Raw genomic sequence first — 17057 nt, 5'->3', positions numbered from 1 at the left:
TTAGCATGTGCACATTGGTTTATATAAGGACAATATACTTTTTAAGTCTTCTGAAGTCATTACTTGAAATGTCTCTCAAAGTAAAATCCATGTTTACTCTCTTGCTGGCTTTAATTCACTAAATATGTAACTTCAATTAGTAATAGTCCTTACTTAAATGAGTTGTGTTTTTTCTGTTTATTACCGTTTGAGTAAAATTGGATCTTGAGTTTTATTTTGATATTTAACATTGCATTGTGGGGACAGAGGCTTCCTTTTGTCTTTCTGACAGGGAAGAATAAATGACTACTTCCTAGCCATACCGCATGATCAGTAATGCTACTCATTTTTGTCATGTTTTAGTCATTTCAAAATATGAAAAGTGCTCTTCCTTTTGTTGTTTTTATGCAGGTTAGCTTGGATAAACTTTATGTCCTGACAGTGAACCATGTTTTCAAGAGCTGTCTGATGCCCTTGCTCTTGGACCAGAGCAGGCGTGCCCAGGGTCCTAGCCCCAGCAGGGAGTCAGCCACAGTAGTGCAGAATCTCTTCAAACATGCCCTGTGCATTCAGAACCCAGAGCTGGCGGCAGCCACCATCCACAAACTCGCCCAGGAGCTGCCGTCAGGTCAGTCTAGTACAGCCCATTTTGATTTGCTCTTTATTAACGTGTTTGCCTTACATTAAGTTATCTCTATGAATTACTCATTGCCTTTTAAGGACTACCTAAAAAAACCCAGTACATAATCACACTAGTAACACGGAGTACTATCACTTTAGGATTATCAGATTAGGAGTATTTAATTATAGTAACAGCCTATTAAACAGATAGGCCATAATAAAGGGTCAAGAAACCTTAATGCAGTTTTTCTGAAGCCAGTGTTTGTAATCCACCTCGCTGTTCACATTTTGCATCTGTTCCACCTCTATACAACCTAAAACAAGCCATTAAAGACACTGAATACTGGGAGTGTATTGGTTAAACCAAATTTGAGGGCTGTCTGCTGGTTCCCAGTGTCTTCAGGCTTTAGTACACTACTATTTGTTTAAGTCTTTTTATGTGTGTGTTTTCATAACCTACTTACAGGTGCTGAGAAAACTATGTTTTTGAAATTCAGCTTGGAGCTTGTACACAAATTGCTGAAGTCTGACACACTAGAGGTTTGTCATCATATGAATTTGCTTTACAAAATAAAGCCAGATATGACTAGTATTTGGTACAAACGTGACAGCTGTATCACCCCAGTAACGCATAAATATTATTAAATAAAAGTAGCCTCAGTATTATGTGCTTTTGTTATTGGTGCCCCTTAAATGGACTGGGTTGTCATTCCATAGGAATATAATATTTGTATTAGTTCTTTGTATTTGTCCTGTGAAAGTTGGAGCTTTGCAGATGATGGCAGCAGAACAGAAACAGGTTTAACTGAACATTGCAAGCCGTAGTTTGGAGAAACTTGTATCTCCAGGATATCTATTACCTCTCGTTTCTTGACTCTTCCTTTCTGCTCCACCGTGCTCTTCTGCGCCCTCCTGTCCTGCTCGCGGCTCTTTGTGAGTAGGGGGACTTGCAGGCCAGGGGAGAGACGCTGACCTCAAAATTGCAGCTACAGTACCAGCGCTCGGCCACCGAGAACACCCTCATGTCCTCTCAGCTGGATGGCCCAGAGCTCCTGAAGCTCACTGGGCTGCCAGGTCGTCTTATCGTGGCCCTGTTTGAGCACAGCTCGGTGGTGGAGCGCATGAGAAGCCCTGCCGGGCAGGTCTACCCAGGTAAGAGCAAATGCACCACTGTAATCACATAGATGTGTCCAAATAATTAATATGTTGGCATGAGAAATCAATGTTTGTGGGGCAATAAATGTCTTGTAAAACTTTTGTTTTCCTAACATGCTTTCTCTTTATACATTTCCAAGCTGCCCACACAACATATGGAAATTATATTTAAGCTTTTGTCATGTCGGGGAGTGGGTGCCTGCAAGTGTGAATGAACATGAATAAATTTATCCACTGATCATTTTCAGAGATGACTGGAAAACATTTTTTCTAGGGAGACACGTCATGTAATTTGAACTCATCAAATGTAGCAATAGAGGACATTCAATGCAAAATGCAAACCATTCTCAATTGTTTTCAGTCAGCTTTGTGCAAGCCACATACCACAGCTAGCCCTTTTTTAGAAGCAGTCGTGTGCACTTGTGACTCTGATTAAGAGAGCCATAAATTACAACCCAATTTTGCCCCTTAACTTGACCTGATAATACTGCTGTTTTCAAGCACATCACCTTTCAAATGAATGCCTCACTAATCATCCTCATTAAACACAGGCTTCAGAAGATGAATTGTGTGGAAGCTTCCCATGTATAATGGAATTTCTGGAATATCATGGAATTTTATAAAGTGTATTGCAGACGTGGAAAGTTGGGGAATTTGATCTTTTTTTTTTTGCAAATCTTGGAATAACAAGGACTTTTTGTTTGTAGCATCTTTAATATTTAGTTGCCATTTTTCAAAGTGTTATTTTCACACGTTTCCTTATTGAGCAGGTTGTTATGGTGACTTGATTTCCCTGCACCCATTTAACATAGGTGGTTTGTTTTTCTGTTCATTAGACATCCTTGTTTTTAAATTAGAGTGGGAGACCTGGGTATATTTGAGAATATAGGAAACTTACTATTGGAAATATAAAAATCCCTGAAGTTGGACATCACTTTTTTTTTTCTTTTATATATGTAGACATTCACAGTGTTGCTAAGGAGATTGCATCAATCAATGGTGTTGACCTCGTGAAGATTCGAAATATTCTCTTGGAGAAGTGGCTTTGCAAGGCAAGTTGTTTTCAAGCACGCACACTGCTATATGAAACGTGCTTTATACAGTATACTGCATACTGTGCAAGTTCTATAAATATAGAACCATTGGGGATAGGTTGATTATTAATTTATTTTTTAAGTAATATCAGTAGTGCCCTGGGTGTTGGTTATTATGTATACTATGAAGCCAAATTCGTATTTGTGCAATAAATGGTACCATTCTGTCCTTTCACTTTTTGTGTAATGTACTGGATTCATGCCAGACCTTTTAAAAACAATAGCAGTTCTTAACATCAAAGGCATTCTGGAGAAAAATGCAGGCCAAACACTGCCCGATGGCGTCGGTGTATCTGTGTGTGTCTTGAGCAGCGGGAGGTCTCACAGAATCAAAGACCAGCATCACCTGAACAGTCCATCCACTGGCCCTTCCCCTAGATTTAGTGCACATTTGAAAAAACACATGACTTCAAGTGTTTTGAACATGCACATATATCTCAGTGTCTCTAGTGGTGTGTTTTTCATCAAATTTCAAGTTGATGGTACCTTACCACATTTCACCTCTTTTAAAGTCTTTGACTCGTGATCAAGACAGGCTTGAAAACACTTTTACAGTGTTTACTGTTTTACAAGTTTACTGCCTCTGACATTTGTTAGTTTTGTAAAAGCATTTTAGCATTTGGAATACAACTGTTCAGTATCTCAAGCAATTCAGTAGGTCAGAAACGTTCTTATCACTGAAGGAGAATGGCCAAAATACACCACAAAGTAATAAAAAAAAAACCAAAACATTTGATTGGTGGAATGGACAGCCAATCACAAAATCAAAACACTACCATGACTAGTTGCCTTTACGCACAGATTTAAGGTAGTTATCGTCGGTTGATGGAGGTTTTTTGCTGCTGCTGCTGCTGCTGCTGTTGTTATTGTAAAGGAGGTCTTTACATCAATACAGGAGATACGGTACCAGGACTCTGTTACTGATCTGTCTGAAGACCCTGATCTCATGAGGTAAATGAAGAACAAATTCTGTCAGTCTTATTGGAATGTTTATTCATTCATTTATTTATTTATATAACAGCTAACCTTACAAAAAGATTGATGGGATAGATTTATTGTGCATCTTTCATTTTATGGTTTGTTTTTCTCTCTATCTCAAGAGTGGTGTACTTACTGCAAATGCACCCGATGGATATGAGTGTCCGACTGCTTAATCCCATCCTGACTGCAGAGACATGGGTATGTATGCCTATGGCTTCAGAATGTGTACCATAATAGATATACTAGTTATGGTTAGCTTTATTTATAATATCAAGCCTAATATTCCATTCTGCATGACACTTGACATACTGCTGTCCTTCAGAAGTTAAAGAAACCTAGTGTAATCTAGGCATACCTGTTTCCTTCGCAGCCGCTGGGAGGCTCAGGCCTCCGACTGACATTCGAGCACCGCAGTCGGACCCTGCACTCTCTCATTCACATCGCTGACTCTACCACACTGGAGGCCCTGTCTCACACACCCAGTGACAAAATCAAGTACGTGCCAGTGGGTTTCATTCTGGTGTCTTATATTGTTCTGCAAATGGTGGGCCTGCACCTGGTGGGCCTGCACCTGGTGGGCCTGCACTTATTCTAGTGATTCTTTTCGCAGTTAGTAGATTAATCTAATGGTTATTTATTAGTTAATTCTAAACATTATTTCCTCATTACTCAATTAATAATAATTATTAATTTAAAAATTTACCCAAAATAAATAAATAGTAAAAAAGGTCTTGTCATTAATATTTGAATATTTTTAGTCAGTCGTCTTCCCTTAAAAACAAATGTAGCAATAAACAAAATATGCACTGCAGGGCATTATTCCTCAACAAAAAATAACCCAGTCTTAACTGGTAATCTGTACTGTCCAACATAAAGTCTCTCCAAAATAAAATTAAAGCAAGCACTTGTACAATTCAAATAAAATGAATATAGTACAATCTACATTACAATATAAAAACAAAACGAATGAACGAATATAAAACTCAAGTTACTTTCAGGAGGAATACTGAAACATATTGCAACTTCAAGTTTCATCCCAACATAAAATCCTTTTACAGTAGAATTAGTGCAATTTGAGTAACATGTTTTCTTTCCTAACAGGAACGACTAAAGCTAGTGCAATCACTTTATTGATCCTGAAGGAAATTGCAGCTTCACAATACTGTACAAATTGCACAAGAGAAGACATACATTAAATCAGAATATACAAACAGGGCAGAGTTGTAAAAGTGAGTTTCAAAGGTATGGTACAGATTAACTGTAAACCTTAATATTATAACAGTAAGCAGGGTCTGTATACATATATAGATTATGTACATGAGTTATGCAAGAGAAGCCAAAAAAGGTGCTCCAAGGACTGCAATCATCAGTATTGCAGTAAGAAACATATTAAAAGGTAAAACATATGATAATGGTGAGAAGTGTCTATATGCATAAATGACTATGTACATGATATAAACGATATCATGATATAAGAGCTGCAAAATGAAAGGAGTCCTTACACCAGGAGATCGGTAGTGTCCCTGCACTGAGGACACTCATTGTAGAGTGTTATTGCAGTGGGGAGAAAAGATCTCACATGGCGCTCCTTCACGCAGCGCAGCTATATCGGTCTTCTTCCACCGAGCGCACTTCTCTGTTTGTCCATTGTAGTGTACAGGGGGTGTGATACATCGTCCATAATGGCCAGCAGCGTATTACGAGTCTGTTTCTCTGCCACCACATGCAGAGTGTCCAGCTCGACTCCTACTCCTACAGTGTGCTTAGCCTAAATCAAATCTCGGTACCACTAACACACACCCAGGCACACACTCTTAATCACTCTCCCTTCCCTCTTTCTTTCTTGTCCTCTCCTCCTTTTTTCTCTCCCTCCGTCCTTCCCCCGTCCCTCTCTTAGGCTATGGGTCTCCATGGGTCCTGATTTGGGAAGACCATAAGAATATAGTCAGGTATAGCAGTGGAGAGATGTGGGCATGCTCTGAGGTCAGGATTGATCTTTTGTGTCACAATGTTCCCAGCAGCTGAAAAGAGGCATTCAGATGTTGATGTTGCTGATATTGCATGTATATACAGATATTTGATTTGTCCAGAATAGCCAGGATGAGGAACATTGCTGCATTTTCCTTCCACCATTGGAATGGTCTCTTATCCCTTACATTGTTCAGCAAAATACATGAGTACCTCATTCCTCACCATTTTATTGTCAACACCATCTTCATCGGGACTGTTATCGTTCTCACTGCTGTTCTCTTCCTATGAGTCTGTGCCCAGCAATGCATCTAGCACATACATTGGCCTCCTATGTTAAATTCGTGGCTGTGCCCTGGCTGAGTTCACCAGCTCCACACTCGCATTTTGAGCATGTTCTTTCTCACTTTATCTGGCTTGAAGTGCTTGAGTCTGATCTTTGATTTGCACTTTTAGCTTGTTCTCTGATGGAAGGAACTTTTAGCTTGCAAAATCTTGGCTCAAGAGCAGTAGAAATTACACACATTTTGATATGAATGTGATCTTGCCATCCTACCATCAAGCTGTGTCCTGTGCTGCAGCTATTAGGAAGGAGCTGACAGGAGCAGACTCAGTGTTTTCTATGTGGACCTCTGAAAGCCATTTACTATTGTAGGTACAACAGAAACAGTGATGTAAGCCTCTCAACATTATGGCTTTTTCAGAGGGCTTCAGAACCTGCTCCAGTTCCTCCAGTAGTTCCCCTAGTCACTTTTCAGATCAAGGTAGCACTTTCCTCACTGTGTGACCTCTGGGGCTGAAAGGGTTGTGATCACCTGCCACTGCTGCTCCAAAGAGGAGACTCACCAATTAGTAAGAACTGTTCCATCTTACAGACACAGCCTGGATCGCCTTATTCTCAGCTAGGGCCCCTTTGCATTTGTTTGGTTGTGAGCATGCTTCTGGCCGATTTATGTCTCCTGAAATGTTCTACAAGGCACCTTGCAGCCCCAAATGTCTTGCTTATCTGGGTTATCTGGGGCTCTTTCTTCAGGGCACTAACTGAAACGTATGGCCAGCACATCGATACGAGGCAATTTCATGCTTCTGACCCAAGAGCCTGAGAGCTACCACAGCATTGGCAGCACTGTCATACACAATATCCAGCACATCACTGAGACAGGATCATGTACAGTATCCATAAAGCACATCGATTGATCAATCGATCGATTGATGGACGTAGGGCATAGGAACATTTTACCTTAACTGGAGAATCAGTATTTTTACTTAAGTACTTGACTTAAAACTTAAAATGGTTATGACATGGATTTATTCCATCACTGGAGTAATATGCAGTTAAGGGTCAAGGAAAAATAACTAAGCAGTTTAAATACTTTTACAGTCACAGACTGTAACAGTAGTATGTAACGTTAGTTTAAGGTTTTTAGTCATCCATCTCATGAAGCTGCGGAACTTTTATTACAAGATACTAGTGCTGGGGCAACTCGCTGATGTAACTAACATTGTTGATTACATAAAATTCGTTGATTTGCATAATGTGTCAGTGTGTCGCTATTAAAAGCAAGATGGCTGTGTCTGGTCAAAGTGTGGATTTCCCCAGAGAACATGTTGCAGACATTTTCTATTTTCTGTTTTACTTTATCAGGCATGTATGAGTGTGCCGATGTCTTGAGACACCAAGTTGCAGTTTGTAAGATTTGGGGGGAGTAGAAATGGAGTGTAGTATACAATAATGCTTTCATTTGCAATATAATCACCTGTAACTATGAATTGTGTTTTCGTTAGAACGAGCCCTTCACATCTACATAAGGACAGGCTCGTCTTCCCACAGATACTGCCATGTTGCACTGCCCTGTTTTCACAGTAGCCCAGAACACACAGACATTGGCTCTAGAGTGCGTTTTTCACCTGTTTTACATTGAACACCTTAAAAAAAAAGAATAAAGAAGAATCAGTAGTTGCTGCCGGTGCTGGCTAACCATTTTTTTTTGTTTTTAGAAGTTTTAGAACCCAAATATTCATAAATTGAGGATTGTGCTAATTATTTAGAACAAGGAAAAGCAAGGGAGGGTGAGTCATTGTCATCAATGAGCAAAAACATGAAGAAGCAAAATGAAAAATTACAAATGTTTTCAATGAAATGCCAAAGTTACCTGTTTTCTGGTAGACAGGCAATTTATTATAGCAATCTAAATGCAATTTGTTGTTTGATAGCTTTGGTTAGAGCATGGCTTTGGCCATAGTTACCAAAACAAGGAACCTTTTCCCATGTCAGTGATGAAAAAATTATCTAATATTTGAAAATTGCTACTAGTACTGTAATTTGACAATTATGTGCCAAAACTAAAATGTATCTTTGCCATTTGGAACACAAAAAACTAGTGACATGATCAAGATTAACCTACAGCTAAAAAAAGATGTTGATTAAAAAAAAAAAAAAAAGCAATGAAACTTCTAACCTCTGTAACATTACTGAGTAGTCTGTCTAGTCTTTGAATCTGCAAATGCAGGAAAACAAATCCTGCTAAAACCATCTTGCAAGCAGACCAACCACCTAGTTTTTTAATGTTACTTTGCTAATGTTACCTTGTATTAACATGAAAAACAGCTAGTTACTGTTTGCGATTAAAACATTATCACAATGTAGAATATGTAACAAATATTTACTGGAAGCTACAGCCTATGCTTTTACAGAAAAAAATGACTAAATGCAATTTTATATAATAATATGATTACTTGATGCAGTGGTAGATTATATCATTTTGGAAGTAGCTTGTCACCTGACAGCCACTGTAGGTGCTATTGCATGCTTGGTAAGGGAGGGGAATTCAGTTGGTTGCAGTCTGCAGACTCTGTTGGATGCCACGAAATCTTACACAGTGCTATTTATAGACACACATACTGACCAAAACTGAAATTCCAGTAAAGGTTTCCATACAATTTGTGATGAGGTTTGGTCAGTACGTGTGTCTATGAATAGTTGAATAAGTAACAGGGTAGTTACTAGCGGTTTAATACAAAGAGACTTTGTTACCCAAGTATGTTCAGGGTGCTTTCTTGAATATCCTTGTTAAAACTAGTGTTATTACTTTTTCAATTTCATGGAGTTGCTTATTCTAAGAAAAAAATTAACCTTTGCATTGTGAAGTCACAAAATTTAAGATGAATAATAGATATCTAAAATATTTCTTTCAGTGTGGGCCAAAAAATATTGAATATTCATGCTTTCAATAGTTTATTTAAAAACCCTGTTTGGATTTCCTACTCTCAGTTCTGGTTTCTTCTATGCCAGGTATTACCTGAAGTGCTACATGTACCTCTCTCAGTTGGAGGCTCTCAACATTCCATACAACCTGGAGTTGTTTCTCAGCAGTCCTAAAGAAGGCATGATTAAGGGTTTATGGAAAAACCACAATAATGAACCTCAGGTAGGAATGGCTTTTTATATTTATATAGAGGAATCTCTTGGGGAGTTTTTCTTGCCCACTGGTGGCTTAGACCCAGATGTCCATAAAATTGCTTTGTGCCAATTCCTGTTATAAAAGCCACTATATAAATAACACATATAAGTCTGTGCTTAAGCCAGTTGAGTGTGCAAACAAACTTTGAAAGTCTTGGATAAAAATTTCATATAGTATTACGGTAATAGTGTTTAATTCTGTAGTAATATTTTTTTGGTCTTGCTCCTGAAGTGCTACATTTACAAATGGATCAAATCGGTACTTTACAAAATGTGAATGTATAATACCATTAAGGAGTTGCTTTTGGTCACACAGGATTTTTTTTTCCTGAGTGTGAATTGGATTTCTCTCTCTCTTTCTTCTAGGAAATTGGGAAACCTTTCATTTATTTTAGACACATAGAAATTGGATATTATAGAAAATAAATGCCAGAATGACATGTTGCCACATATTAAACGTTTTGTGTGCTTAGACTTGTTGCTTACTGTTCTAACTGACCTAAAGATTTTCGATGAGTGATGCATCAATCCTTATCAGAGTGTGTGTGTGTGGCACGGAGCTCCTTGCTCCCGGCAAAATTGTCTCTCCACTTCTTGATCCACTGTCAGTCCACAGCGCTCACATACTCTGGTCATTATGTACCTATTTCTTTTAATACATTCTTTAATACTTGAGTACTTACAGGCTATGCATCATCTGTGGTAATAGTTTCATTTGCTAAGCGGGGCTATGGTGTTTGTCATTGTTGTATCTCTGCAACACTTTACAGGCTGTGTGTCTGGTGGCAGATCTTTGCATGGAGTATTCTGTTTATGATCCACACTTATGGAGTGGTGTGCTCCAGAAACTTCTGGTGTTTAATATGGTATGTCAGCTTGTAGAAGGCTTTACCCAAATTTTTTTTTAAATGAAAGGAAGGGGTGGGGATACAAAACAATTTCAGATATTCTGCTCCCTGTATAGATAAGCTATTTGCAGAAGATTCTGGAAAATCTCAGAGCAGTGCCCAGCCTTTTGGAGGTAATAATCAAATAAAATTGATTTAATATATTCTCTATTGTAACTTTAATAGATATGCATGCTGAGGAGTGCTTTAGTATCAATCTTTTGTAAACCTGCACTTGCAATCATAAGTAAATGTGTTGTTCGGTATTGTTGGTTATATCCTACAAACTAATGCATTGTTGTAATTGAAATACTTTTGACTGTAACGAGGGAGGATTACAGTTGAAATTTTTGCAGCCACATTACCTGTTGATTTAGTTTAGTTTGTTTCTTACTGCCTAATATTAATTATGCAAAAATATTTAAACCATACATTAAGTCAAACTAGTCTAAAACTGTGCTTTCGTTTTTTTTTGTAATTTCTCATTAGAACCATTTAATTATGCTTTTTCTCTTGCATTAAAAGTTGTAGATGTTAACAGCAGTCATGTCATGTCCTACAGGTGCCAGGCTTTTCCAGAACCTGGCGGAGTGTGATTCTAGCACCCTTCATGACAGGTAAATAATTTGTCTGTATGAAGTGCTAATTTAATAAGGTTATAATAGTAATCTCTTAGTCTGAAAATGTCACATGTTTGATACTGGAATGTGTGCGTTACATACATGACTTAATACTATATTCACAGCATCTCTTCCTCTGAGCCCTCAACAACAGGCAACTTTCTACAAGACGTTTGTCCTCCTCCTTAAGTAGGTTTCGTTTGTCATTTAGCTTCATAGTTAAATAGACCTGCAACTATAATTCACTGAATCTGAAGACTATGGTCCTTGAAGGTTTCTAATCAGTTTGTTGGTGATCATAAAAGCCACAATGTTATTGCATGGCACATTTCCCTCTAGTGAATGAATGATTCCTAATGACTGTTTGTATGTTCTGTTCAGATGCCCATTCCTGTTGAGTCTGGACCTGATTGGAATCGCCAAGCGTTTTGCCCAGTTCAACCTGATGGCTTACTCTCTTGGCAGCCTTTTACTCATCCCCTGTTCCAAAAAGAGGGAGCAGCAAATCCAGGTGAGTTCCTCTTGTGAGTCAACAGCGTTTCATTCAGAGATCTTACTCACCATTTCCTCGGTTTATTGGTCACAATTGTTGAAAGAAGCCATGTTGAATTATTATGACTTTACCAGTGTGTCTGAAAATGTCACTAGATCTCTTTCTCTTTCTCTTTTCATTCTCTTTCTGAAAATGGTATCAAAGTTTTGATATTTTTAGTTTATAAATTTTGCAATAATAGTAATAAAAGTAAAATAGCAAATGTTAAGTAAAAAAAAAACAAAACAACAACAACAACACAGCATTAGGTACAGATATTCCAACTGATTAGAAATTGTCAAACGCCCATTCAGAAGTCTCAGCGACTGACAGACCAGCAAACCGGTTTAAATCGAGACATATTTTTTTTGCATGATTATCACCCGTCAAGTAACACTTTTCAAGTAAATAGGCTGAATATGTTGAAAGGCACATATTTGTTAAAGAACTCTTTTGAGTAATTAATTTTTTTTAGATAGTTTTGTCTATAGTTGTCTGGCCTTTTACAGAAGAGAGACTTTTTATGAAGAGAGACTCTTCATGTTTAGATTTTGTGATGCTGTTTTCATGATCTTCTGCAAAATCTTCTGTTTGTGTACTAGAGATTTTTCTCTGGATTTGCTCTCTTTTTGTCTTATAATGGTATTGACGCTCTCTTACTTTTGTTATATGTGCACCACCCTACCAAAATATTTGGGACACCCCTTGAATTCCAAGGGATTGCTCTTTATCTAAACGTATGTATTTCTTTCTGGAAAATATGCTATTTTTAATTTTAAAAGCACTCGTATGCTAACTGGACATCAGTGTTGAGCACCATAAAATAAAGAGGTAATAAACTTTTAAGAGGAGTGATTGTGGTAACATTCAGGATAAATAACAGATACTGCAACTGTAAATTCGAAGGTCTTTAAGAAATGGAAGATATATATATATATATATATATATATATATATATATATACATACACACACACACACACACACACACACACACACACACACACACACACACACACACACACACACACACACACCAAAACTAATTGAGGATGAAATCGCTTTTACCATCTGTGGTTTGAAGCTGTTCTAAACACCCATGGAAAACACACTGGTGCTTCCCTGAGCCCATTCATTTATGGCATAAGCACTCACAGGCAAGCTACATGCTGTTTAGACCAATAGTGAACCTACAAGGTGATATAAATTTTTCTGAATAGTTGTTTGATATTCACTTGGCCAAAACACTAGCAATTTGTTACTCTGTTGGCTATATAGGTATTGACAATGCTTACCCTAATTTTAAAATGGTGTGATTTAATTTCACAACTTTATGAAGTTGTATAATTTAGCTCTTCAGCAAAATTCACATGCTTATATTTTGTTTTAAAAAAGTGATGTCTTAAAACCTAAAACACAGTGAACAATGTGAACAAATTACAGCATTACTATTATTGTAATTGTGTTACAACTCCACTCAAAATAATCTTTATCTGTTCTCTCTATAAGAGCTTCCTGCTGTCCTGTAATCCTGCTCTTATTCTGGATCAGCTGGAAGAAAGTATGACCACTGGAGAGCTGGCTGGCATTCCATCTCAGGTCTGGATTTTTACTTGATCAAAAATGTTTGTTTAGTTCCAGTTCTCAAACTCACATTTGGAGATTTACTGACTTCTACCACTGTTTCTGAACTGCAGATCAGAGAGACAGTACTGACATTCCTTTCTCAAAATGGCCAGTACCAGGGATTGATGAAGACTGAACACTTTCGGTCTCTTATGAAGCACTTGGTTTTAAAGGCTCGTTCTGATCAAGTGGACGAGCTGGTTCACTACCTTGTAAACCACAACAGGTTAGTTCTCTTTGATTGTACCAGGTCCTACGTTGTCTTAGCATTTCTTCTGTAATGCTTTACTTTTTTTCTGCATTTTTGCCTTGAAAATAGTGTTGTCTTAACACTGCAGTTACTTCATTGGTGTACTGAGCATTTCAGATTCTTGGATATTTGAACTCCATATGATTGTAGTCTGCACAATTTGAGTGTATTTAATAATATGTATTTAGTGTGTGTTTATTATCGTAGACCTCAGGACCCACCAGATCTTTCTACTTCTAACCTAGCTCCAGGGTTGGTGCCACGTATCTTGAGCTCTCAGTGACTTGGTTCAGGTGTGCTGTGAGGTGGAACAGAATACTTTTATACTTGCAGTATACTTTCTATTGTGTCCAGAGGCTTGGGTGAGAAACAGTTTTAAGGGCCACAAATGATTTAATTATTTGAAGCTTAAATCTGCATCAGTCTTAACACCAAGTTGGGTTTCATCAAGAAATTACAGATATATTTTGTGACATTTGATAAGATTCCTTGGTATTTTTAAAGTAGTGGTTCTATGTTGTCCTTTTTATTTGTTTGTTTGAAATTGGTAGCCTATTTAAACATTGAGCTGATGCTTTTATCCAAAGCGACTTACAATTATGACCAAATACAACTTGATCAACTGAGGGTTAAGGGCCTTGCTCAGGGAACTAACATTAGCAACTTGTGGGGCAAGTACCTTAATCACTGAGCTACCGTTGCCCTAAATGCCAAATGCCTGACTGGATCAAGTTGAATTGAGACGTTGGGTTGGGTTGGGTTGCCTCTGGAAATTTTATAACCCGTCAGCCTTGGCTCTGGTTGGACATAAAAGCCTCTTAAAAGCCAGTCATAAAATGTCTTAATTGACTACCACAATGTTACCACAAAGTCTCCACAATGTTCTAAATTCTTTTTATTTTGCATACTGTCATTTTTTTTTCTTATTTGTCTCATTGGCCTTTTTGATGTTAGCTGTCCCAAACTTTTCCTTATTTTTTACTTATGCACTTTATGGTCCACATGGTTCTTTCACCCTCTCCCCCAACAGGAAAGAGGAAGCTATTGAACTTGCCCAGGAATATCTGAGCTGCAAGGAGCTGAAAGGAGGAACAAGGATGTCAAGTAATGCTGTCTGCTCTGACCCCATTAAGGTAATGTAACGGTGGCTCACTGTCTGAATTACAGTAAATTTTCTACTTCCCCCATTCTCCGGAGTTCCACAAGTAGGAGAGGTCAGCAGTGGTAGAAACAACACCAAGGGGACAAAAAAAGGTATATGTGTGCAGATTCTGTTTCCAAGTGAGGGCTGTTGGTGGGGAGTATTGGAGAAACTTGCATTGGAAATTTGTTGTGAACTGAACAGGGGAAAAAAAGCAAAATAATTAAATGTGTTTTTATACTCCATTTCAGGAGTTCTTGGAACAGACAATGGAATCCCGGAGTTGAAGCAAGTAGTAACGTCTGTAACAAAAAAGGGGGAAATGATCTGCAGTTTTTTACATTAAAGAAAAGTCTGTTTAATAAACATTTTGTGATATTGATTGATGTGCTGGCTTTCAGGGGTCTTTTGTATTCCCACACAACTGGCAATCAGTGTTTGTTTTGCACATTGCAAGATATGTGGTACACATTGCCCATTGCTAGACATGTAGTAAAGCTGAATGTGATGTAATTGGGTGGGAGGAGCCATAACTCCCCATTGTAACTGAAAAGGTGTTAATCAAAGCTTACAGTTTAATAGCAAGTAGTAGAAGTCAGTAGTCAATAGTGCAAATACTAATTCAGAGTCGTTACAGTATGTTTACTGTGTATGTTTTGTGTTGTGTGCCTCCAATGATATTGAAGTATTCCTTTGACATTCAGTTAACAAATACAGGTAACTTATTAAAATGTGATAATAAAGTGAAAGTTGAGTCTGTTGTGGGTAAGCACTCAGTGGACCTTCACTGCAGTGACAATACACCCTGGGGCAGCTGTTTCTTGAAAGTGAGCTATTTCTAGTTCATATTCAAAAACAATTGTCTATGCAGGAAAAAGTGTCTATAGCTGCTGCATCCCTTTACAGATATGGTGGAGGAAGTATCATCTGAATTTCAGCTCCTGAGTTGCAGTTTTTACATTGGGAGTAGGTGGGGAAAAAACTATGGCCGTAGAATCATACCGGATAGCTTAGTCCCATTCATGTAGAAATGCACGTGCACTCAAAAATGGCTTTATTACCTACAACTACCCGCTGTTTGTTTTTAGGTCAGCACTTTGTATTAACACAAAAATTACAGGGAAAAAAAGCAATCGGATATGCTACACGTTTGGTGGTTTCAGCATTAACACTGAAGTGACAGCCCTGTAAAAAGGATACATAAACTTTTTAAAAAGCATTCACAATATGTATTTGGGCCAAATAAATAATTTTGCTTGATTAAAGTTATAGGACTTTAAACAGCCACAAGTCTAATTCTGAGTTTTATGACAGACAGTGGTAACATTAATGTTTGATGTACTGAGAATGGTTCACCATCCAAATAACATCTGGTCAGCGGTGGTTCTTTGGTCAGACGCTGATGGAACTGAGAGGATGGCTGAGTGTGGCTGATGGCAACAAATGTAAAATTCACCTCAAATATGTGTGTCCAATAAAGTTGCCATTTGGTTTAGGTTCATGGTATTTCTCATAATCTAGGCATTGCATATATTCTACAGTGAAGCAGATCCCATGTAGAGATGAAGTCTCCTCTTTGGACTCAGTAGGCAGATAAAACTAAATCGACTGAGTTCCACATGCAAACCAGAAACATGAAACTAAATCTAAAAATGGAGATACCTCCATTTAAAAATTGATTAGTCTTATGTTTTTAAATGCTGCAGCCAGAATACTAATGCACTCCAGAAAGAGGAAGTATTCGTCTTTGATTAACATTAGGATTTATTTATTTTTGTTCACTAATTATGTAAACATTTCACATTTTGTTTTAAAATCTGGCAGCCCAAATCAAAATTAATTTATATAGTGGTTATTGCAACAGATGTCACAAAGCAGATTTACAAATGTCCAAGCCCAAGCCCCCACTGAGCAAGCCATGAGTGATGGTGGCAAGGAATATTTTTGTTTTAAAATGAGTAGCTTTTAATTTTTAATTTATTTATTTATTTTAACATTATTTACTTTTAAATATCTGTTGACATACTTGTGTTTTTAGCATTCATGAATGTATATCTCACCATGTAACCTAAAGAACTAATAAATATATAAATAGCTTAGAAAGTTATTTAAAAGCTTTTGTGTGTGTGGTTACAATGATATAGAAAGAGAAGGACAGCTTTATTTTGTGTAAGATTAAAAAGACATGTAGAGTATTCCTGTGACATGAACCCGCCCAACTTCTTTTTTCATCTATTTTAATGATTTCCTCAGAGAGCCCAGCTCTCGCCTCCCTGACAGACATTTTAGCCTGACCATTGATCACACTGTTCTGATAGATGACCAACACTGCCAATACCAGCACATAGCCACGACCACACGGCTGGCAAGAAACGGCAGCTTTTGCTCTGAAGCACTGCTTTTTTTTTCCTGGGTAGCAACAAATTTGAGTTTGTCAGTAATTTTTCAACCATTGTGTAAAAGAAATAATACAAAATTGGTAGGTTTGTGATCTGATTTCATATCTATTATTAAATACAATTGTGTATGAGTTATGGCCAAAATAATTTTGAAAACTTCAAAAACTTTTTTGTGTTATTTGTCTATTGAAGACAATTGTTGCTTTTATATTATAGTTATGTGATAATTATGGCTGTAAGGACTTTGTGCTCTGTTCCCTATTCACTACCAACTGAGATGAATATTTCAGAATATATATATATATATATATGTGTGTGTGTGTGTGTGTGTGTGTATGTAGTATG

General features: G+C 37.6%; 1 protein-coding gene across 4 annotated transcripts in view; it reads left to right on the top strand.

Annotated features, from left to right (window-relative positions):
* kntc1 (kinetochore associated 1) overlaps positions 1–15100 on the top strand; it is a 36191-nt gene extending 21091 nt beyond the window's left edge. For 2 of the 4 annotated variants that reach the window (XM_081713468.1, XM_081713466.1), the window contains 17 exons: positions 391–607; positions 1067–1140; positions 1542–1752; positions 2716–2807; positions 3745–3800; positions 3950–4028; positions 4201–4325; positions 9091–9226; positions 10029–10124; positions 10223–10279; positions 10708–10762; positions 10891–10954; positions 11147–11276; positions 12806–12895; positions 12994–13148; positions 14203–14305; positions 14565–15100. In XM_081713468.1, coding sequence (XP_081569594.1) covers positions 391–607; positions 1067–1140; positions 1542–1752; positions 2716–2807; positions 3745–3800; positions 3950–4028; positions 4201–4325; positions 9091–9226; positions 10029–10124; positions 10223–10279; positions 10708–10762; positions 10891–10954; positions 11147–11276; positions 12806–12895; positions 12994–13148; positions 14203–14305; positions 14565–14600 — 1776 coding nt within the window. In that variant the 3' untranslated portion in view covers positions 14601–15100. Of the gene's footprint in view, positions 1–390; positions 608–1066; positions 1141–1541; positions 1753–2715; positions 2808–3744; positions 3801–3949; positions 4029–4200; positions 4326–9090; positions 9227–9624; positions 10125–10222; positions 10280–10707; positions 10763–10890; positions 10955–11146; positions 11277–12805; positions 12896–12993; positions 13149–14202; positions 14427–14564 lie in introns of those variants that run through there. The other 2 variants (XR_014123387.1, XM_081713471.1) reach the window with 2 other exon arrangements.
* The last annotated feature ends 1957 nt before the right edge of the window (positions 15101–17057 follow it).

The sequence above is a fragment of the Electrophorus electricus genome, chromosome 1 (genome assembly GCF_041902795.1).
Source record: "Electrophorus electricus isolate QZ-2024a chromosome 1, ASM4190279v1, whole genome shotgun sequence".
NCBI lineage: Eukaryota > Metazoa > Chordata > Actinopteri > Gymnotiformes > Gymnotidae > Electrophorus > Electrophorus electricus.
This window is presented reverse-complemented; position numbering and strand designations above follow the sequence as displayed.